Source organism: Typopeltis vanoorti, chromosome 10 (assembly GCF_054136105.1).
Source record: "Typopeltis vanoorti isolate ZY-2024b chromosome 10, IOZ_Tvanoo_1.0, whole genome shotgun sequence".
NCBI lineage: Eukaryota > Metazoa > Arthropoda > Arachnida > Uropygi > Thelyphonidae > Typopeltis > Typopeltis vanoorti.
In genome coordinates, this window is record NC_143558.1 from 128,691,336 (window position 1) to 128,715,722 (window position 24,387).

The following is a 24,387-nucleotide window of genomic DNA, read 5'->3' on the forward strand; positions in this document are numbered from 1 at the left end:
GCTCCATCCGTCCTTAAAGGGTGCTGTTTCTCTCAAGGCACGAAGCACTTCTCGTAAGCAAGTAAAAAAAAAAAAAAAAAAAAACGGCGTGCGCCAGAAACGTTACGAGATCTGTTTATGATACAAGAAACATTTGCGTTTGGTCCTTTAGCACCATATCCGACACCACACGATATTCTGTTTTGTTTTCTTTTTTTTTTTTCCCGACACTTCGAAATAGAATCACGGCCGACGAAAACACCCTCCCCGAATTTGCCGTATCGGTTATCAGCACGTTGGAATGGCACGCACGTGTACCTTGCTCTAGGTGTGTGTGTGCGTGCGTGCGCTGTTTACGAAACAAGACAACGAGCTACACAAGAGTTCCCCTCACTGGAACGTGCATTGTGACATCTGAGGTGCGTATTTGGACGATGAAAAACTTTATGAAAATGATTCTCCTCCAAATGGCAAACCGAATAATATAATATAAAAAAAAATTGTCTTGAATTTCCTTCATGACGAAGGATATTCATGTCTTGCTATTGATTGAAAGGAATAGTTACCGTAATAGCCCGAAGCAGAAAGCCGTCTCTCTTTCTAATTACTGTAAGATACATTCCTAAGCGTGTTAACCGTCTTGAGAATGAAGCGCCACCTAACTGTGAAAGACGACTGCAATCAGGGAGCGATTCTTGCCATTGTTCCCAGTGCCTTGATTAGTTTTCTAACTAGCTGCTATTTGGGCCGCATTCTGCCCATGTTTCTGGGACGCGCATCTCCCGTAATAAATGAATTGGACGCTGTATTGTGTCGCTCCTCCATTTCTAGTCATCTTCTTTGAATTGGAAACCGGCGTTCACTTACCAGACTGGAACGCTATTTTAGGAAATCGCTTTTAGAAGCTGGGTATTGTGTCGAGCGTAAAAGCATTCTCATCCCCGGTCGTTTTTTGAAGTCTTTCATTAAAACTAACAAAGAAAAATAAGCATCTAGAAAATTGTCTCGAAACATCCAAGTGTATTCCAGTAAATGTTTTTTTGTGGGAATTTAGATTGACCCTTTTACGTGTCTAACGTGTGCTTGCTTGCTTACTTGGAACTATTGTTAACGTAAGGTTTGCATTTTAAGACAGTACGCGAAATCACTGAGATCAAGAATTATCGGATACGGTGCGAAAGATGCATCCCCACATTAATCGCTAACTGTAGTCACGCAAGCAAAAAAAAAAAAAAAAAAAAAAAAAAAAAAAAAAAACGACCTGCTTTTATGATAATTACTCCTTCCGGTATTTATTTTTTTATCGTGCGCATAGGAATTTTGTATCGATCACAACTGCCACCTAATTTTTTTCTTAACACATTTTGAAAAGATCACGTTGTTTTAAAAAAATTACTTTACTGCAAAAAGGCTGAAGAAATAGAAAAGTATAAATACTTTATTTATCTGAAAAGTGCACTAAATTAGGCCTAGTGGAGTAAATCTTGCAACGTAGGATTGTCAGAGTTTGACAACAATATTAATGACCTTGAACCTATAAATATTGATATCTGGTGAAGAGTGAAAAATGTGACGTCAGAAGGTACTGCTTTTCAAAATCGTTAAGACATTTTCTAAGATGAGTTGAATTTTACAAGAAATTATATTAGGGATGGGATTACATTCGTATTTTATCTTGATGTAAGCAAAAAATAAGTTCTGGAGTGAAATATGATGAAGGATACATTTCTGTATAATGAAAAATGGCAATATACATCGTGTACTAATTCAAAGGGTTTCGTTACATCCAGAAATTTTTCAGAATATGATTTAGGAGGAAGGCAGCTGTAAAGATAAATAGTATGGAAGCATTTGGTTGCGGATGAAGATCATTTGTCATGTTTAATATGGAATTTTACTGTTATTTCTGTTGTAAATTGGAAAATGTTTTGTTTAATTATATAAATGATCAAAAGACCGATTATATAAGAGGGTGGTCTGAAAAGTTCTCGGGCTAACTATGAAAAAACGAATTCATAATTTCAAAATAATTTTTATTTTTCAACACAATCTCCCTTATGACTAATACATTTATTCCAGCGCCATTATCCCGTCCCTGTACTGGTTCTCAGTAAGATCTGCAATCACCTCTTGATTCGAAGAAAAATGCTGACCAGCAAGGAAGAGTTTTAGTTTCGGGAAGAGATAGAAGTTAGAGGAAGCCAAATCTAGGATAGGGTGGATGTTCCAACAATTCATAGTGCAGATCCCTTAATTTTCCTATTGCCAAAACACCTTTGTGGGCAGGCGCATTGTCCTGATGAAAGATGATTTTTTTCTTCTGCAAACCGGGTCTTTTCTCACAAATTTTTTCGTCTAGTCTGGTTAAAATATCGCAATAATATTCCCCGTTATTGTTTACCCTTTTCAAGATAATTAATAAACAAAATGCCTTTACCATCTCAAAACATCGATGCCATGACCTTTCCTGCTGATGGAATCGACTTTGTTTTGTTTGACGATGAACAACCGGCTTCTGTCCACTGTTTTGACTGCTGTTTGGATTCTGGTGTGTAATGGTGAATGCAAATCTCATCCATTGTAATAAATCGACGCAGAAAATCAGTTTTATTCTTGTTGAAACGCTCCAAGCACTGTTCAGAGATTTTCATGCAAGTGTGTTTTTGATCTGCTGTGAGCAAGCGCGGCACCCATCTTGCGCAAAGTTTTCTCGTTTGCAATTCTTCATGCAAAATATATCCTACACGTTCTTTTGAAATGCTTATAGCCTCAGCACTTTCACGCACTTTGACTCGTCGATCATCTAATACCATACCGTGCACTTGGTCAATGATTTCTGGTGTTGTTACACTTTTTGGACGTCCTTTACGTGGATCATCTTCAAGGCTGGTACGGCCACGTTTAAACTCGGCAGTCCATTTCTTAATTGTCGAAAGCAAAGGAGAAGAGTGCCCATAAACGTTTATGAACATCAAATGAATTTCTTTTGGCGTTAAACCTTCTTTTACAAAGATTTTTTTAACCGCTCGATACTCAATTTTATCTATTCTAAGGGATGCAAACAACATGTTTGGTTCAGACAGCTGTATAAAACAAACCACTTGATAGAATGACTTGCAATTTCACATAGATGCTTACGACACATAGTCCAACATAGAAAAAAATCTTGCCGATAGTGTCTCCATCTATGGTCAAAGCCGAGAAGTTTTCATACCATCCTCGTATTATATCGCACCATGTATTTCATTTTCCAATTTAAAAGAGAACAATTCCGATAATAAGACACTGAAACCAGCACTAAACTTTATTTATCCCGATTATTCGAAACGTTTTTTTTTTCTTCAGGAGTAATGGACACTGGAATTTTTGGTCTTTCTAAATGTACTCTTCTTCAATTCCCCTTCTCACAATATTCTAGCTTTTTCCTTTTGCAATTGTTTTAACTGAGTTTGAAATAGCTCAAGTATTAATGAAAAACTTCTAGAATTAGAGAATTCTGGCAATCATTAATATCGCTTAAAAATTACACGTTATGTACCCAATATTTTGCTTCCGAGAAAACTGTTTAATTTTGTAACAAATAAGAATTATTGTGACAACACCCAGGTACAAGTTATTCGCGAGCGAGATTGGAACGAGATCTGTTTATGAAACAGAACCCATGTGCGTTTGCTCATTTAGTGTCCTCTCCGGCCCCGATATTTTCTCTCCTTGCACTTAGGATCAGAATCACGGACGCCAAAATATCATCCCGAGCTGCCGTATCTGTTATTAGCCACATTGGAATGGCACTCGAGTTTACCTTGCTTACGATGTGTGTCCTGCTTACGAAATCTCCGAATTTTCGGTGAAACCTGAGAATTCAGACTATCCATGGTGTCTGTAAACTCTTTAGAATTGCTTCAGGTACATTTCTAGATTGTATAGGTAACCTCCGCATTTGTTAACGTTTTTTTTTATTCTGGTTGTTAAACTATAAAGCTTCCTCCAGTATTTGTGTGTTGTGAGCTGAACAGAAATTGCGAAGCACAACTAATACTGCTAACCTTCTAGAACGAGAAAGGAACTAAAACCAGAGCCTCTAGAGACTTATTATTTTCAAATTCCGAAGAATATTTATGGATAGTTTGAATCAAATGCAAAGCATTTCGAAAATGTGTGAGAGTGGGCATCCGATACCTCATTCGTTGTCAAGAGAAATGCACATTGCCACATAATTAGGCAACCTGTCCAGAGTAGGTTCTGCCTAATTAGTTGTCGGATTGTGTTTCAATAGCTAATTAAATAATGAAAGTATTGCCGCAAATGAGATTAATGAAAACAATGAGCACGCATATTTTAAATAATATCCGCACAACTAAATTTTTTGGAAGTATAATATTTCTATTAAAGTATATTGATCCTGTATTATACGTTGCTTGGTATCGAACTAAGACGTGCTATCCGAGGCCGAATTTTAAAACGATTTCGAATCCAAAGATTTTTTTTTTTGGAGCAATCCAATACTAAGTGCAATTCATGCGAAGGGTTGAAGACGCGGAGAAACCATCTCTGCTAAGATCTTCTTAATTAAATTTTTTCTGTCACGCTGACGACGCATATAAGGCTCCTTCTTGACATTTTGTTGCGTAGAATTCAATGGATTTCATCAAGTGTCGAGTGGTGATAATGAGTGCTGTTAAAACCAGCACATGACGAAGTAAGCGACCTTTTTTTTAGCGAAGAATAATAAGTAAGACAACCAAGGCTTTCTGTCACTTAAATTTCGTTCTTGATTAATAAAGATGTTCTTCCTGACATCACTTCGCAGAGTTCATGATTAACAGTACATTACGAAGGTCATAACTTTATTATAACACGGCATTCTCTTGGAACGACGCACAAAAGTGCATACGACATGTTTCCACGTCTTCAAATCTTGTTTGGTCCTTGTTTACATGTTCGTTGGCATAGTTATAACAATCCATGGTATACGATGAACATGCACGACACTTCATGCCCCATATTCTCAATGTTGCGGGGTTAGCAGGGGTCTTGATCGCGTGTTTTTCTGCGGTTTTTATGGTTAACTTAATTATGTTAAGATAACATCAATTTGGTTTTTCGATGGAGGGAGTAAATAAAACAATTTTACTCTAGAAATCCAAAGTTTATTTTTGTTCTGTGTAAATTCATCCATTTCGTGATGATTAACGTAATCAAAAATAGTGCACTGACGTTTCACGCCATTAGTTTCCTCCGCAGTAAGAAATAGTTCTTACTGAATATTACGGCAATCCTGCATGTAATGTCGTAGTGAAACGAATTCTTAATTAAGCTGGACTCGCTGAAATGATCAGGTCGCTGGGTTACGAATGCGGTGTTCGGTCTATGCAGATGGTACTAACGTACTACAAAATTTTATTCCACGGGCGATTTTTATAAATCATAAATTTAAGCCTAATGAATCGCCTACCGCTAGGTTTCTCTGATAAAACTCATCGATTTCTTCAGGGCAACAATTAATATAAGAAACTGCAATTAGACATCAGGTAGCTCATCAAGTCAAATACATAAACGTACAGAAACCGAAAACATAATTGAAGATTTACAAAAACACGAAGCTTTAAATGATGATCCGATCGTATAAAATTCTACAAGATGCATCGGTAAATATAAGCAAATACGTTAAAGGCGTCAATTCCGAATTTATTTATTATTTTTATTTATTAAAGATGGCTTGTAGTAGTCTTTCGCTTTGTTGTTAACCACGTGGTCGTTTCTTGCGAGAGGGAAAAATGCAAGAGAAGTTTCACCCGAATCGGTCCTTTGAAACGATCGATCATGAACGCTATCGCAGGCATAGCGGACGGGAAAGAACGATACGAAGCCAGCGTTTCATATTAACGTGTAAAACATAATTTGTAGGTACAGTAAACTCCTCGGGGAAATTTTAATAGCAAAGACGTTTTCTCTACGCAGCATCATTATTATTCTTGCATAAAATTAAATTCCATCCCCAAAAGTGCAATTAGTGAGTCACCGATGGATTTTGTTTGTGCGAGGACCACGCTTGCCTCGTAGGCTCATGAAATCGAGTATGGAATTAAGGCGATGTGCGGAGGATGTGCATCACTCTACCCGGAAAATATCTCGATTGTAGTACGGAATAAATAAACCGCGCGCGCTTTATTTTTTGTGGATGCCTGGAAACGAAAGATAACATATTTCGCTATTTTTGTTGCAACGAAACCCCTACAGAAACTTTTCCGCCAATTTCCTACGAGTGAGTCTCCGCTAGCGGAGAGGTCAAAACTCGCTCCTCGCAATACAAGAGATCGCTCGTTAAATTCTTCGGGCAGCTGTTTCTCGAGTATTATGCGGGATTATTCCCACGTGAACCCCCCCACACACACACACTCTATTTGCTGCTATGGTGATTATAGTAAAAGCAAGAAAAACCCGGAGTGAGTTCACCTTATTCCGTATGCGCGTGGATAACAATACACAGATCCACAAGTTTTTCCTTGATCGACTGGCGATGTAACTCGATAGCAGCAAAACAGAGTTCTCCATCTCTAGGCAAGTGCCTTGAAAATAATTCCTGCATAGGAAGGGGTGATCTGCTTAAATCGCAAAGTTTTCGTGCGTGGAGTGCAATATTATTTAAAAATTAATTTTCGCCCCTTTACCAATCGACACTTTCTCACTCTCACAGCAAATGAGCATCTTCCGGGGTGAAAATGCTTCTGCGCGGGAACTTGAGCGTGCATGGCGAGGCTATATAAGTTTGGGGTAAACAAATCAACCTTCACTTGGGCGTGGTAGCTTCACTGCCAAACACCAAAGCGCTGCGCGAACCGTTTCACAGCTGCCGACCAGCCATTCAGATCGTAGTGGCTCGTGTCAATAGTACCTCTTCTGCTTTCGTCTGATCGCTGCAGGCTGGCACCGCGTGGTTCAGTGTCACACCGGCAGCTGTAGTGTCGTGCTGCTGCTGTTGGGGTTTTGGCTGGTTTTCAAACCCTCGGGGAGGTAGCGGGGTTGAATCATTCATCCCACCCTTGTGACAGAAACGTTGACTGGTGTCATTCAAGAACCTGATTTGTCGCCCGCATCTATTTCGCACCACAATGATGCCCCTGATGCTGATAATGATGGTAAGTAACGTGTCGATCGTGTTCTAGGTTAATGAAACACTCGAAGTCATGTAGCGCACTTTGAAGCGTCAAACTTTTAAGTTCGTATTTCATCAGTAAAATCATCAGTGATTTTTCCCTACTAGTGGATAAATGTTTTCCATGAACATATTTCTATGTTCAGGAGAAATGTATTTTTCTCTGAACATGGGAATTATTCATACCGTATGCTAAGGAGTATGAGAATGTCTGTGTTAAGATCTGCCCATTAATTAACGTAACTGATTAAATAAATAACATAAAATTAATTAAATTATATTGCCTTGTCCTAATAATTAATTTGCAGCTGCGCAGATAAAATTACACCAATGATATTTAAATAAAAATGCTAATTGTTGAGTGATTCCAACAATGTGTCACGTGCTTAACATTGTTAAACCGATTTAGCAACAAAAAAAAATGAAATCTAATATCGTTCTCTTGTGAAAAATTAATATTTTCTAAATGTCTGTTGAATGTTTTGAAATTTCAAATCACATTTTTTGCCATTCCTGAACGCTTATAAACGATATGCATGCTCACACACACATACGTTTGCAGTGATATAACTATCATAGGACATTTTAACTTAAATATTTCAAAATAAACGATTGCAGTGTTAACTACGGTGTGAATAAATTATAATTCGTGTAAAGTAACTGCTGCAATGAAAAGTAAAATTAGGTTCGTCGAAAAATTATTCGTTTTAATTACCAAATTGGACAAAGCAAAGAATGTTTTAAGTGGAAGTAACAGGTGGTGTTTAGTGGTTTATGCATAAGTGTAACGATACCTCTTTGAACATTAAAATAGGCAATCTTGTTGTGTACATTCTCATCAATTAAAGCGAAAATAGAATTATTTTAAGTGGTGTGCTTTCTTATAATTATCCCCCACAAAAAAAAGGGCAGCTCTTGTGAATAAAGAACTAAGTAAAGCAAGCGATCGATTAAAAATAACCATAATTATCAGGTTTTATTCTTGACATATCAATTAAACAACCTTCCCCTCTCTCTCTCTCTCTCTCTATTGTATCAATGGTTCACCTGCATCAAGAGCGAAAGTGAAAAGTCACTTATTTTTGTGTATTTAAAAGTTTATTTTCTTTTGATCGAGTATATTACAAAATCGTATATCTGTAAATGACCTGTAGTGCTTCTCGTGTAAATCAGAATATGTGGAATTATTAAAAATGATTCTGAATGTTCTTTTCTTTCGTACACCCTTACTATCTGTGCTGTAGCCGACATTTGATATCTTTTATACGCTGATAAGAGTTCAATACCCTCTGGAAGCGATCGCTATGTAGACTACTCTTTCATGTCCTCACAAAACCCTGCATAAATATTACGCAGCTATTTATTCACTTAACTGTTTATAATTTCCCATAGTTTTAATGCACGATGCTGCATACCAGTAACAAGTTTAAGAGGCAGTTAATCTTCCGGAAGACAGTATCGTCAGCGTTCAGGTGCACGTAATAACGACCAAGGCTATGGTTTCAAATCAGAGGAGGAGAATGAAGAGGGAGACTGGTTGAGCATTTCAGAAACCATTACCTGACTGGGATCGCCACGTCAAACAGTCTGCATGCTATAGTAAGATAAATAGAAAACAATCAGTTTCCATCGATCGACATGCGACCAGAGCGAGCTGATCGGTGCGAAAGGTAAGCAATGGATTAACAAGATAGCCACATTGAACTTGACGTGCTTTAATTGGTCAAATTACTAAGCCGAACAACTGGGGAATGTGACCATCCGATGGACACTGCCCCAAACGAGGATATAACAACAGATTCCCATTGAACGAACAACTGTGACAAAAGCAGCAACACTGGACACTAGTGGACTGTAGAAAGATAAGACGTGATGAATTCTCGTCTTTTAAATGGGCTTAAGGATAATCTAATACGATAACACTATACAAAGCCATGGGCTGATCGCGCTTTGGTTCAAAACTATAGGTTGAGAGCAATAAAGTGGTGATCTCGGACTTATCATCCTGGCATTTCTTAGGTCCACGTGATTTCAGTATAGCAGGTAGGGAGGGGAAATGGTGTAGCCTTCGTGGACATCATTCCCATTCTAGACAAAAAGAATACAAGATCATTTTATAGCGGTTATGAAAAAAACACGAAAATTCTAGTGATTTTTAACAGTTATTTTCTCTTGATCCTCAGTTACTTACGTCTATTAGAAAGGTTTAATTGGCAATATAATGCGTCTTCGCAGTAAGCGAACACTCACTACTTCATAAACTCGCGGACAAAATATAAAAACGCCCTCTTTAAGTCAGCCAATGAACTACTAAATATAAACAGAGCAGTGAAACTTTTATTTCGTTTTTAAAGAAATGTTAACTGCAGCGAATGGGTGCCCTAGTTTTGCATAAGACCAATGAGTTATCAGTGCTTTATAATTCTTTTTTTTTTCTGTTTATATTCCTTAAAAGAATAAATTTTAAATTGAGAATTTCATGATCTTAGTGAGTTTTCTAATATCTTTGAAATCGTAGGCAGATTAGTTGAGCATAAAAGCCTTAAAGTTTTGTTTTTGCTTACATAAGAAAATGTTTTTAAGCTTACCATTGGTAATGAGCAATAATCCTTTAAAGGACTGAATACAGCGGGAGAATGAACATTACAATGCAACCAAACAGTTCTCTTTAATGATGAAACATGATAGGATTTTATTTGCTTTATTTTTACTGAAAATATTTAAAGTGTTTAGTGAACCATAAGCGTTAAGGTACAATCGGAAACAAAAAAAATACCTCAAAGATATTAGAAAACTCACTAAGATCATGAAATTCTCAATTTAAAATTTATTCTTTTAAGGAATATAAACAGGAAAAAAAAGAATTATAAAGCACTGATAACTCATTGGTCTTATGCAAAACTAGGGCACCCATTCGCTGCAGTTAACATTTCTTTAAAAACGAAATAAAATTTTCACTGCTCTGTTTATATTTAGTAGTTCATTGGCTGATTTAAAGAGGGCGTTTTTATATTTTGTCCGCGAGTTCATCAAGTAGTGAGTGTTCGCTTACTGTGGTGATAGCTTATTGAATGGGAGGCTAATTTATAGCAAAGACTTATTTGTGTATCATAATCCAACTCGTTTTTGTATTCCCGCATATCACGTGATCTGTTTTAGAGTATGTCGCATCAAGTCTCAATCCTGAACCGAAATGCTAGCATGTATATAAAGGGTAATAAGAAATCCTTTGCTTATTTCCTTCCAATAGCTTCCTTGATGATTTTCTAATAAATTCAGATGCACATTATTCCTATGAGAGTTTTATTATAGATCGTGTCCTAACAATGGGAAGCAAATCAATATTCTATTTCGTTTTTATCACCTGCATTTCTCATTACTCGGGCTTGCTCCTGTTGCAGTGATAGAGGATAATCATAACTAGATGATTCTTTGTTCGTTGGTGTTTCTTTGAACATTAAGTTTTTCATCTTGCCCACTTAAAGAGGCCATTTTTATATTGCTAACTTTTTTTCAGTCTGACGACCAACTGCATTAAAAACATCGAATTTCCATTTAGAAAGCTTGTTTTTCTTCGCATGCAATTCTAAATAGCTGTTTTATGACCTACACTAACATTAACAAAGGTTTTTATGTGTTTTTTTTTCTTAATATAAACAGGAAGTCACTTGATAAATCTTCAACGTCAATGATAAACACTTATAAAAGAAACAGCAGAGTCGACTGTTGACACTGTATTAAGATGACTTTCAAGCTTTCGCCCAAACTTTTCGATCAGAGACTAACCAAAGTTGAAAAACTTTCAAACTTACGAAAATATTTTCCCAAAAGTTCTCGGCGGTATTTATTCACTTGTATCGATATACGGAAGTTTAAAGAGGAAAAAAAAAAATCTCTGTAGCGGCCTGACTTAAGATTTTCGCGTTGGTTCTGACACGCGCGATAAGACTTTGTGAAAAAGTCTAATAACGACTATGGCCAGAGGGCGAAATTCAGGAAACACACACTAGTTTGGATTCCTCGCCTTCACGCATGCGTAGTTGTAACGTTGCAACAAAATCCAATGTGTACTGAGGTTCTTTGTCAGCTATCTCCGATAGGGCCAAAGTACTGTATTATCACTGGAACTTAAGAATGTCAGAGAAGGTTCTTGAACTTTAAGATGGGGGGGGGGGGGTAGGTGCTGTAGTAATGTCCTCACTTTTTAAATACAATTTTCTTAGCTCTTAAGATGCTTTTTGTCCACACTGTGTTTTTTTTTTCCCTTTCACCGTTGCTAATGGGATTCGAGGTATTTTGTCGCTACTACAGTCGTGTATTTAAAAGCACAGTAGGAACAATGCAATAGGGGAATGGCCTTCCATGCTAAGCTCCTTTATCAACACGTACGCTTAAGGTAATAGAGAATGAAGCATCTAGTGCATAGCCGTGTGCGAAGTGCGGCTATTTGGGAGAGAAAAGTCGAAATTGATTTTTTTTTTTTTTTTTAAGACACGAGTACGTAATATCTGATTATGTCCGACTTCATCTTACACAGAATGGGTATACGACGCTCACGTGATATTTCTTTTCTTCCTAACCCGAAATTCGTTTTTGGTATTTTCAGAAACGTTACTTTATCAAATCATTCAACCAATAATGATCAATGAAAAAGCTTCAGAAGTTTCACTTTGCTTCTCATTTTTATCCTTTCGTTAAAGAAAAGCAAAGTAAAACTTTTGAAGAATAGGAAAAAAAGTCACCCAATTGCTTATAACCCTGAGACGATGAAAACTTCAAATTTCACATTTTTTATTTCCTAATAATTTTGAGTTCAATTTTGTGCATCAAGTCTCGAGAAGGATGGGTGTATTTCGGTAGTAAAATAGCAGATTGGTTGTTAGAGTATGGAAAAGATAAATTCTTCACTTGCACGCAAATCATTCACGTTTTATCGTATAGGGTATACCTTTAAATAGCTTTCTTTACGTTGCCATTAAAAGAAATTGAAATAGGTTTAAAGCAGTCTGTTCAGCATGAGTACCCATTCGACACCGTACAAAATAGCTGGAGGGAAAAGAGAATCCCCTGCGAAGTCGGATGTTATTATAAAAGTGGGAATGCGCTTCTACGACAGCTGTGTTTGATATTTGTATGCTGTTGAATACGTGTAATGGGCTCATAGAAAGAGCGTTATGATCTCTTAGCTGATAAAAAATTTATAACCTTTTTCATTGGACTCACAAAAATATCCTGGAAGTGTAGGGAGGATTGATTGAGGAAGCAGCGAAGAATGCACCATATTGTCGCCACATGAACTAAAAAGAAAACAGATATGTTTGTTCTTTGGGGTAAATGACCTAATAAACCGATTTCTAGGGTAATTTAAATACTATTTTAAGACAGCACATTTGGAGGAATGTTTTTTTAAGTAAGCGTAAAAGGTCAGTGCTGAAGAATTCAGGTTTGGAACACTTTTTTGAAATGTGCTTTATTGAAAAAGAAAGTGCCTATTTTTTGTTTTCGATACACTTAAACTTTTTGGCACCACACTGTCGAATATGTAATACAGATAGACTACAGAAATTCACGCGATAATAGTATCGAGAATATTGGGAGCATGACAGATGACTCATTGTTGGAATTTCTATTATTGCGATCTTTGGCTTTAAACCAAAGGACCATTGTTGACTTTTCTCCAAATGCTGCTATTACAATAATAAATCGGTTTGCGCGGAATTACTGTGTTCTCTTAAAATTCTGGAATTCAGTAGTTGGAACTATTTACTTACAAATAGGCATTATACTTTGAAGCATTGTCTTTTTGTTTACTTTAGGCATAAAGAAGGGGAAACTTCTGCCATCAACAACAAAAAGTAATATACTAGTGTTTGGTGGGGAGATACAATTGGTCGATTTGCGAATTTTGCCACAGCGATTTCGTCCAGCATATTTAGGTAGCATTTGTACGTCAGGTGCGTTTGTAGACAGAGTTTGTTATTTCTTCTACATTAGCTAGAATTGGTGAGACAATCACTATCATCACTCATCCACACGCACACAGAATAAAAGAAATCTGATGGAATAAGGGAATATGGAGTTACTACATAGGTCCATCATCACCAATTCATCGACCAATTAGCTTTCCATTGAAAGTCATGTGAATAACTTGTGAGTAACGCGCTTTTTTTGTTGTAGAAGAAATGTGCTAGCCATCAAGTCTGGACGGTGGTTCTACGTTTTGTTTTTAAAATTACAAAGCATAATTTCATTTCTGTCGCTCACGAGACAACGTGCTTACCTAGTGGCCAAAATTGCAGTTAATGTGATCATTCTTACAACCGTAAGAAAGATCACATAAGTAAACTGGAATACCATTTACAAATGCGATCTTTGGTATCCCAATTTTGAAACGAAGTAATTGCATCTTCCACCAGGGGTCGGTATAATAAGATTCCGACATGATCGATTGTTTCTATAAGAAATAAACAAAATAGTAGTTGTTTCTAGTCCTATTAGTTATCTAGAATTATAACCGAAAATGTTTAAGAACGGGTTGGATAGAGCGCCCCCTATAAAACTCTTTTTTTACAGTGCTTTAAAATACGTAGTTGCATAACATCTGAACATATTTCCATATAACGTTTAAATGAAGATTAATTTGATCATTAAGAGTATCAGAAAAATATGATTAATCGCTAAAAATGAATTTAATTCCGATAGAAGAAATTTTAAAATTATATCTGGAGGTCATATCGCGAGGATCAAATATTATTTGCCTTCCTAAGGTTCTCTTCTGATCCGATATGAATATTTGCGCATAAAACAGTCCGTACGATAAAAGTTCGAACCCTCGACTGGAGAGTTTTACCAGCTTCGCTACATGACTGCGAGGAAATCCTAAGTTGGTAGATAAAGTACCTCGGTCATCGATCGCTACGGTATCCCTACGCGTTCTTTGTGAAGGAAGGATTATCTGTGATCACGCTGTCACTCGATCCTCTATGGAAAAGAACAGGGACCTTGGAGGAAGGGGGGAGATTCGGTGTCAGCGACCAACGCTTGCTTCTGCCATCACCTAAGTCGGTTTTAGCAAGATAGGGATGGTAGAAAATGTAGTATTGGTTGATAGAGGGGACGGAGAAATTCTCCTCACGGGATACATACTTTTACATCCTGACAACCGTGTTAGAAAGAACAGAGAGTGGAAATGTGGGTGGCAAGTAATAGGATGAAGTATTGGCGATCTTAATAATACTCATACTTTATCACAATTAACTGACTTAATCAGAAAATATTAGTAATTATGTGGTTTATAACTAATTCAAATGATGAAAATATTTGCTATTTGAGAAGATTAATTTGTATATATTTATTTTTGTCAGAAAAATAAAGAATAATGGTAATCTTTAGTTCATATTTTCATCCGAAGATTAAAATGATTCTTTTTATGTCACTCCCATCCTACCTCTCGAAAGGTTATAAACCTGTTAGCACCTTGGATGAATAAGTGCTTAAACTGTTCAACAATATTGAAAACAAGCATATTGACTATTAGAAAATGCCATAAAATGGTTATGGTAGTTACGTTGTTATTACTGTTATGGAGATGAGCAGGATTTTCGTATTAAATGGTTGTTTGTTTTGTCTATAATAAGTGTGCTGAACAAATTTTACTTTGTTCACACTGTAGTAGTTCGAATCGCTGTCATCTCAAGATAGTAAGTTCACAAAAATTACTCACCTTCAATGCATTTGATGCATCTGAAGGTGAATTAAGCTAATCTTAGACTGACTTAGTAGGAATTTTCCTCCCGAAAAATGGGAGACCCTCCGGAAGAATATACGCAACTTACACACGTATAATTCATTGGTCATAACCTTAGTTGATCCGGCCCTAATTCAGAACAACTGTATCCTAGTCCGTTATATAGACCTTCATATGCATCACAGTCGTCTTTGGACAGTTGCTGTGACACAATTAATCCAACTGAATCCAACAGAGTTTTTAGTCGAACGCTGGATTTTAGTTAGTACGTCCAGTAGTGTTGCATGCAGTGTGTGTGTGTGTGGGGGGGGGATCATGACGAAAGAAAAATGGTCCAAAATACCGCACCAATATTATTTACAAATCTTGTTAGTTGACTTCTAGGATGATGTGTATACAAAGGAGACATCGTTAAGCACAAAGTTTAGTTGCAGCTAAAGTAGAAACAGAGCCTTCACTTCAGGCCGATGCTCAATGACAATTGTTGTGATATTTAAACCGCAAAACTGTCGATGACCTCAGCGTAGTACGTAGTTTGCAGTGTTTTCTTCGATGAAAAATTCTGCAAGATTCCAACTGTAAAGAATGGTGTGAAAATGTGATGTTAGCGGTATGACTAATGATTGTACTAATTATAATGACCAATTATAAATGAGTACATTTTATTCCACCCACCCCCATCAGCAAAACAATCTCCTCTGACGCACAACACCATGTGTCTAATGAACTATCCCCCGATCCAACATAAAACCTCATTGAGTACTCATCAAATGGAATATTACATTAGAGAATTAATCCTTGACAGCTAACATCAATTGTGGAATATAAGACAGCCTTGTATAAATGGAGGTTCATTTACTATCAGATCTATTGGAAGTACATCGACAGGTTTTCCCGTAGACTAAACGACTGATAGCCTAAAAGTGGGTATACACCCCTTATTGAAGACGATATGTTTATATTTTGATCTAAATGTTGATATTTCTCGGATACTTCAATACTTTTAGCAGTATAGAACGATGGAGACCTCGTTATATTGCTCTCATTTTGATGTACGTGGACAGTGTGTTCGCCGCGATAAATCGACAACTTTAATCTGCACATTAAAGTTCACAAGTAGACCGGTAGTAGTTTCCCGATTACGGTGCGACATGATCTGTAAATAGCAACTCACACGTGAGTCGTATGACTACCAGCTGTTCTGTTTCTATGCCGATAACCAATGGACAGAAACAGGAAGGTGTACTCGTTAAACGTCTATCACGTCTCCGGTAGTGTGATAAAGTACCTCCTATCCATGGTTTGCGATAATCAATGTTCGACTTAAGATGGCTATTGAAGAGTAACTTTAAATCGGAATTGAGATTAAGTACTGCCGTTTTTGTTGTGAATTTTCTCACTACCAAGTTAAAATACTGTTCTTATATATTAACAGCAGTGTTTGAATATATATATTGAAATGAAATATTGGACACCATTATATTTTCCATAAAGTGCACATGTGACAATACCACCCATCCATCCACACGCACCACTTTGTTCTGTGTGTGTGTGTGATAAATATCTAAACGCAGCTGCAGTTCAATATCTGCTCCCTCATTTCAAAAGCAGTAAACTAGTGCAGTGGAGAGGATGCAATCAGAAGACACTGTCATTTCGTTTTCCTATAGAATAAAAGGCGTGGCTTTGCTTCCAGTCTTGAAGGTTGTTTACCAAGAAAGCGGGAGACAATGAGGGAGGAGTTGAAGACTTCTAGCGGAGATGTATGGAGACGTGAAATGTCCAAGGTGGTTTCCGAATAAACTGTGCATCTTTCTCTCACTCACTGAGAGAGAGAGAGAGAGAGAGAGAGAGAGAGAGTGCGCGCGCCTTGCAATTTTCCTGTCCTGTTCAATATAAACGCTGTGGGTCGCTAGCTGTGTCTGCGGCACTGTTGCTACACAGGCACATAATGGACTCCGAGCTATTTTTCCTTCTTTATTTCTTTCGAGAACGTATTATTAGGCCGAGGAAGCTCGGAACGTCACCATCTAATTTATCTCATCGAGACGTCTTACAAATCAACCTTCAAAAGAGAAGGTATTGAAGTTTCCGAAGGGCTCTACTGAAAACAATTAGTTTATTGATTTAGCTGACATCACAGTTGAATTTATCCAGTAAAAGCAGCTCTCAGAGAAATTGTTTCCAGGAATTTGAAAGAACTCTGACAAAAAATTATTGGGAAGACAATTCGTCTTTCCAATCATTTTTTGCGAGAGTGTGGCATCGTTTGACTTAAGATTAAAATGAAAATTTTCACATACATAAGCTGACTGTATTTCTACAGCTCATACCTTATGTGGCAACGAATTTGTAGCGAGCCTTTAAATATAAAGTCCTGCCAAGTCGAATTTTCACTTTTTTGGATTTAGTTAAGTACATGATGTGTTGCCATGGTGATGGCCAGTTGGATTATTTCCATAGAACTGTTGCGGTGCAAGCACCCACACAGTTTATAAGAATTTAAATTCATTTAAGTAGATATTGGCTCATTGAAATGCAGCTGAGATATTAGTAGAAAGGTAACCACACCTTAAGTTGTTACTCTACTTTCTTGCACGTTTTATCTTAAAATGATCTAAGTTAACAGCATCATTCTTGCTTATCTTCGATTTCCATGTTCAGTGATTTGCATTCACATTATTTAACATGCAAAACATCTTCGTTGGTTGTCATTTATCATAATGATAATTCAGTTAATTATATTCAATAATTAATTATTATTATTAACTATTAGCTAGTGAACATTGTTTTTATTAAGTTACAAAAATTAGGCTAACCCCGCGAATTTCATGATTGTCCAATTTATTATCGTAAAGAAATATTTTTGTTAGAAAAAGGAAATAGGCCACACCACCAGGTGGTGGCACTTGTATCATGACGGAAATCAGTATATATGATACTGTATAGTCTTTGAAGTTATTTAAAGTTGCTGATCGACATGGACAAGCGACGTGATCTGATGAATATTTTCAATCCTGTAGGCTGTTCGCGAAGTTAAGGGGAGCTGTAGTTGAGCTATTAAGAGTGGAAGGATACTAGACTGTTTACATCAAATATTAATGACATAAATGTGATCTTCAAAGTGATCCAATTTACCTAAAAAAAAAAAAAAAAAAAAAAAAAAATCCATCAAAAAATTTCGACGAACTATTCATATGTATGCAACAAATATAAAACAATATGTTAAGACCCCAATTTTGGACGTTATAGTGAATTATGTAATTAATCCTTATATGAGCCCAATTACAGTGCAACTCCCATCACAGATGCATTCAATCCATAGCAAGAATTGTTCGGTAATAACGCTATTGATTTTAAAACCGTCAAAATCTTACTCAAGCAAGACAGCCAACGACAAAACTACGTTCGAAATTTCGTCTCAGAGCGACTGAAATGGAATTGTAAATCAAGAATATTTTGCAATAAATTTCGCATCAAATCATCCCCCCCTTTTTTTCCATATAGGACTGTTGTGTACCTCGCTTTAATGTTTTGTAGCACGCAACATAATGAAAGTTATTTTATTAAGGAATGCAAGAATGTGGAGTTACAATGATAAATACGTACGAGTGGAACCATCAATTTGGTTGTGAGGTTGCTTCGATTTTTTTTTTTTTCTTTTGCTAGTATGAAAATTCGATTGAAGAATGTCAGTAGAAGACTCAGATTTTTCTTTGCGTTTTTCCCCTTTTTTGATATAAAATAAATGAATCTAAAAATGAAAATAAAACTTTTTAAGGAGATATGAAACAGAGGACACTGTTTGGCATGCTTCTCACCCATTGTGAGTACGTAATAGAATATTTATTATTGTGGTAAGAAATATTCTATTGTGGTATTTATTACTGTCGTATTTGTGGTAAAAATAAAGTTTATTTTTCTAGTACACTGGAATTTTGTCCTATCATCCTGCTTCTGTAACAGAGCCTAAAGAACCAAATTATCCTTCCTTTGGAGAGACCTGATTTCTAGTCTAAATAGGAGGCTACGATTTTTTTTTAATTTACAAATTTAATTGAGCTAGCCAGCATAAATGGTACGTTTTCTTTCATGAGGCTCAAATTTTATCACCAAATAAAATTTGATATTTGGTGATAAAATAGAAAAAAAAGAACCAGTGAAACTACGTGCAGAATTACTCCACATGATGGATTCTGTCTAGCATTGCTTTCTTAATCCTGCTTCCAAGTATTCTTATCCATTTTTGCCTTTAGTTTCATAGTCCTTATTGGTTGGTTCTAGCATATAAAATGTCTTTCCATTATTCTCAGAACTACGCTGCACTCTGATCCCATCTTTAATATACGCTTAGGTCACAGGCTAAAATATTTCATCTCTTGCCTAATGGTTTCTTTTCTTTAGTCCCCCCCCCCTTCTTTTCTATTCGGTACTGACGTGTACTTTGTAGAGAGTTGCAGGTACGTTTGAATAATCACCGTGTATTGATGCTTCCATTTCTGTGCAATAACTAGAGAAGGTTTCTATTAAGAATGCAGTCTTCGTATCGCTTAGGCATGCATATTGCGATGAATTCAAGTTTCATATTCAAAAGAAGAAAAAAAAAAAAGACAATTTTTCATGGAATCTAACAGCAATAATGGTATCCTATATGGGGCTGCTGGAAATTGTGTATCGGCTGAATATTTAAATGACTGTTTATTTTAGAAATCTTTCATGTAAACGTAAAAAGTCGCAGACTTCGAAATTACAATATAACTAGCAGACTTGGCGGTTTGCTTTTAACTCTTCTTTTACGTAAACCTTTGGGAAATATCAACATTTTATTTCTGATTCTGGCCTACGAAACACTCATCATTCTTACTCATCGCATATTTCATAACATTAATGCGATAGTTCACCGACAGCCCATTTTTTTTTTAATTTTTTTTCTCTTTTATACTGATTTTATTTCATTTTTCCCTCTTTCTTTGTGTTTCTTGTTCTCATAAATTTTATGCGTTCTTCTTGTCACAGTTCCTCGCAACCTCTTCTTTACAATGACGCAGATTGCGTGAAATATTTCTCTTTGTCCATTTATGACACGTTGATAAATTGTGTGTATTCTGAATTGTTAGCCTCATCGATCGTCATGGCAACCGTTTTGTTAGCAATCAGTTACAATGCACGTGGCATCAAAAAAAAGAATAAAAGAAAAATAGGAATAAGAAGAACTCTCATTTGTAAACGATTTTTCTGAATCCTTTTTTCTTATGTGTGTTCTTTCCTTTTGCTTAATTCTTATCTGCAACACGCCTGCTTTCCTTAATACCGAGAACGTCAAAGGTTACGTTTGCCTTTTTGTGCCAGATGAAATAGAAAAGCCGGAATCCAATATTGGCGTTTGAAATATTCCTGTGCAGGTGTTGATTAAGAATCTTTTAAAGCACGAGACGTACAAATTCTTGAGGCTTCTGTAGAATTACAAAGGAACGAAGTAATAAGAAAAACAGCGAGAGATGAAACTTTGCTTCATACGAACATCCTTGGGAAAACAACTTCGTTCTTTTAAAACTTTCATGTGTATATTTTATTCTGTGGATAAATAAAGCAAATTTTGACTTTCGATAGATGGCGCTACTTCACTCGTAGAGATATTAATATCTGTCAGAAGTAAGTCGGATGGATTCACTAAGGTATATAAGAGAGTGGTTGTCGGATGTAATCTTCCAGTCAGATATCCAGAATTACTCAAGAGGGCACTTAAACGTTATGCGCAGTTTTGTCAGAAAAAAAAAGGGCGGATGGAACTTCAGAATTTCCCAGTGGAGAAATCATCGAACTTCAGCCAACTTCCAGTTGACCCAAAGTGCATGAACCACAATACATGCACTATTTTAATGGCGAAACTGTAGATTTACATAATTAGTTTTATTTCTTTTTTTTCAGTTATGTGTTTCGGTTATTCAAAATAAAGTTCTTTCATTTGCAGTTCAATTTCAGGTATAAAGCCATTAAGTAACTTTTGTATATGTCTATCCAGGTGTTGCAATAGTTTCTTGTATTATTAACAGTGCAGTGGCACGTGTATGAAAACAGACTGTCAGTAGTTGTTGTGGAGAGACGAATAGGGAACTACCTTCTTTTGATACATAAAATCAGCGTAGTATCTGGCAGTCTCAAAGTGATTTGCGGTAAAAAAATCTTTCTTTTTGCAGCAACAATTACAATGTAAATCCTAACAATTAAAAAAAAAAAAGATGAATCATCTTGCATCCAATATCATTTGTTAGACTTCAACAATTAGATTATGAAACAATGTGATTGGTTAATTTTCAAACCTTAAACAATGGACAAAGAGAAAACTGAATTACAGCAAAACGTAGGTTGCTTTTGGATTTACGGTGTAAGCAATTCAGGCTATGAGGCCGCTTTAAAACCAGTTTCCATTGCGATTGGCGTTTGACTGACTGTTGACATTGATTTACTATCAGTGTTCCGATGTCTTTGATCGCATTAACAAACGGGTAAACGTTAAGTTCCAAGATTTCTAAATTAACAGAACAGCCTTCGTTGTCTGGGACGATTAAGAGTGTTCCTTTAGCGTTAATCTTACTTTATGGCTGCTGTCTTACTACCATACCTTAATGGGCTGTTAAAGAAAAGAAATCGTAGCACTTACTAGTTAAGAGCGTTGGCTAAGATAGGAAAATAGAACTAAATACGAACTGTCAGCGCGATATTGCACTCTTACGTTACCTGAATTACTTGGCACCAATCCACCATTGAAAAGAGAAAAAAAAAAACAATTTAGATAAAGGGAAATGGTGGCTGTCCAACAGTAAATTAAATTTAGTGATCGTGATCGAGAATAACACGACTGGTTGATAAAACAACTTCCATCGACAGCTAACAGGATATTGAAACAGTCTTTCTTCATTGACCAAAGAATTCTCGCTATTCAAGAGGAATAGCTACGTTCACAAAAAAGACAGCAAGCATTTTTAACTGTCTATATGATGGAGAAAAGAAAGCAAGTATCTTTATATCCAGAAAGTAAGACGTAGGTGCTTTTCTTTACCGAAATCTGTAAGTAGAGAAACATTTTAGCTAAAGTGTCAGCAGTGTGCAAGGAATTTATAACACCTGATGAAGCTCTAATTAATAAAAAAAAATGAGCGGTATTGAGTTTCCAATTGTTGCGTAGCTAATTCTTTTTCTCCCACTCAACATTATTGCAAAATTGGACTAAATTGAAGTGCATCTGCAGACCATTGAAAATGTTCTGCAGATTCTAAAAAAATTATCTTAAAATATTAATACAGCGTAGAGTAGGAAACTAATAACTCAGTTCGCTGCACGTCGGCGTACGCTCATTCTCCGTAGGACAATCTTCTATGATTGTGATAATAAATTCTTAATACTTACTGTTTACATTAATCATCCAATTCCCGTCCGTCCAAGACGAGTCCCCTAATAAAGGAGTTTAGGCAATTAATGCAGCCGACTTGCATTCCCTTAGGGAAAGTATTTCTGCTTGTACATCTGTGTGTTAAAGGAGCCGGTTGTGAGGAACGAAACTGTCCTCGTCCGTATGAGATTAGCAAGCTCATTGTTTGATTAAAAACACATTATGGTTCCTCGCATCACGGACGGGAATCGGACCCAGGTCTTTCCAGGTGAATCTAGAGCAATTGAGTTGTAGATGCTTGTTTACTTGGATATGAAATAGCCGGGAAAAACACTAACTGAATCATCCTACTTGGTCGGATTAATGAGTAAACGATAGTGTAAATATTATGAAAATTATGCAGTAAATAATGTTTTTTTTTTGTTCAGTTTGAGACTACCGGTTAAAGGAGAAAGGTGAATATCCTAAACATTACCCTTCACCATTTTCTATTTAGACCGTCTTTCTAGAATGGCAGGAGCGAAATTGCGTCAATCTGTCGTTTCGGTTTTTAATACTTTAGTGTCAGAGTCAATAAAGAGTTACTTTGACAGCAACGTACGGACTTCAGCAGTATTTCATGGCAGATATTTCTCTCACGTCCTTGGTGTAGGGAGGGGGGGGGATTGCAGACTCTACTTAAAATAGCATCGATAAAATATTGACTTTACATCAGTCTGGTGAAACGTTGAGACACTCCGAACATCCTTGAAACAAAATGATAAACGGAAACTGAAAATTGCATCAAGGACTCTCTCAAAAGTCGATTTCCTGAAAATAGGAAAATTGACTTTAAGAATAAATCCTCACCTCTGTCTGATTATATCACATCACTTTGAAACGACGAACAAAACATTTTCAGAGCTTATTAGCTTTATTATTAGAGTAGAAATAAATACCCTAATTTTACTTAATTTTCATGCGATATCAACAATATAAATGTTTATATTTAAATAAAACAATCTGTTTTAAACAATGTATATTCTGGTTGCGTCATTTTGTATTAATCAATTAAGCGTTCAAGTTTTGCATTGTTGCGTAGCTAATTCTTTTTCTCCCACTCAACATTATTGCAAAATTGGACTAAATTGAAGCATCTGCAGAACATTTTCAATGGTCTGCAGATTCTAAAAAAATTATTGAAAAATTATCTTAAAATAATAATACAGCATAGAGTACGAAACTAATAATTATTAGCTAAAAAAGTGAAATTAGCTAATTAAAATTTTATTATGATAAAAATAATGACAAAAATGTGCATCATCACCATTCTTTTGACATTTTTCTATCTGAACCGTGTCGATCGAAGGTAAAAGCTACGTTATTATTATTTTTTTTTTCACGAGCTATATTTTTCCACCTCCTTGAAGAAGATAAATAAATATCTTCCCGCCGTCCATATTTTACATTAGACTTCTTCGTGTTGTGAACCGGAACACGTTCATCGAAGGACGCGGTGCTTTTTTTCTTTCAGTGATAGCTGGAAAACCATTATCTCCCACAGCAATGCCTCTTCCTGAAGGTATTACGACTCTCCAAGGAAAAAGACACGCAGATAAATTCTATCAAGAAGAAGGATGGCAGATAAGAAACAATACCGAGACATATCGCGCACACTGAGTATGTAAAAATATTCTTATATCCCTCTTTCTCCGTCCCATCCAGTCGGTAGAACAAAAATTTAGTCCTCTCTCTTACACACACACAAACACTCACGAAGTTTTTAATAGCCAATATTTTTTTACTTCACTTTCCATTTCGGTGAGCACATATCATGTACGTCAATAGTTAAATATCAGTGAGACCTTAAAAAATATATTTTAGTAGAAATGTTATTTTTACGTTTTCCAGTTAAAACTAGCATGCTTTTATTTAATATGGTAGGCAAAGAATTCCTTTGTTTCCACACAGACTCAACCAATAATGGTCCGCGCAAGCGTGATGACTAATTCACGTGATTAAACAATATAGCAACAGTTAATTGTTGCTGTGTGTTGAATTCTCGTGTAATGAGACTGGTTCATTTTTTTGAATGTGTATGTTAATATAAATAGCTTGTTCGATTTTTCCTTAGAA

The 24,387-nt window shown here is 36.2% G+C and overlaps 2 protein-coding genes across 6 annotated transcripts in view; one reads left to right on the top strand and one right to left on the bottom strand.

The window, feature by feature from the left end:
* LOC150102783 (tubby-related protein 3-like) overlaps positions 1-24,387 on the bottom strand; it is a 514,140-nt gene that overhangs the window by 340,382 nt on the left and 149,371 nt on the right. The window lies entirely within an intron of this gene.
* Positions 1-24,387, top strand: part of LOC150102784 (protein king tubby 1-like) — a 393,182-nt gene that overhangs the window by 249,225 nt on the left and 119,570 nt on the right. The window contains exon 1 of one of the 4 annotated variants that reach the window (XM_090398897.1): positions 6,953-7,118. The exons of the other annotated variants lie outside the window; for them this stretch is intronic. Coding sequence (XP_090255023.1) covers positions 7,092-7,118 — 27 coding nt within the window. The 5' untranslated portion in view covers positions 6,953-7,091. Of the gene's footprint in view, positions 1-6,952; positions 7,119-24,387 lie in introns of those variants that run through there. 4 annotated transcript variants of the gene reach the window in all.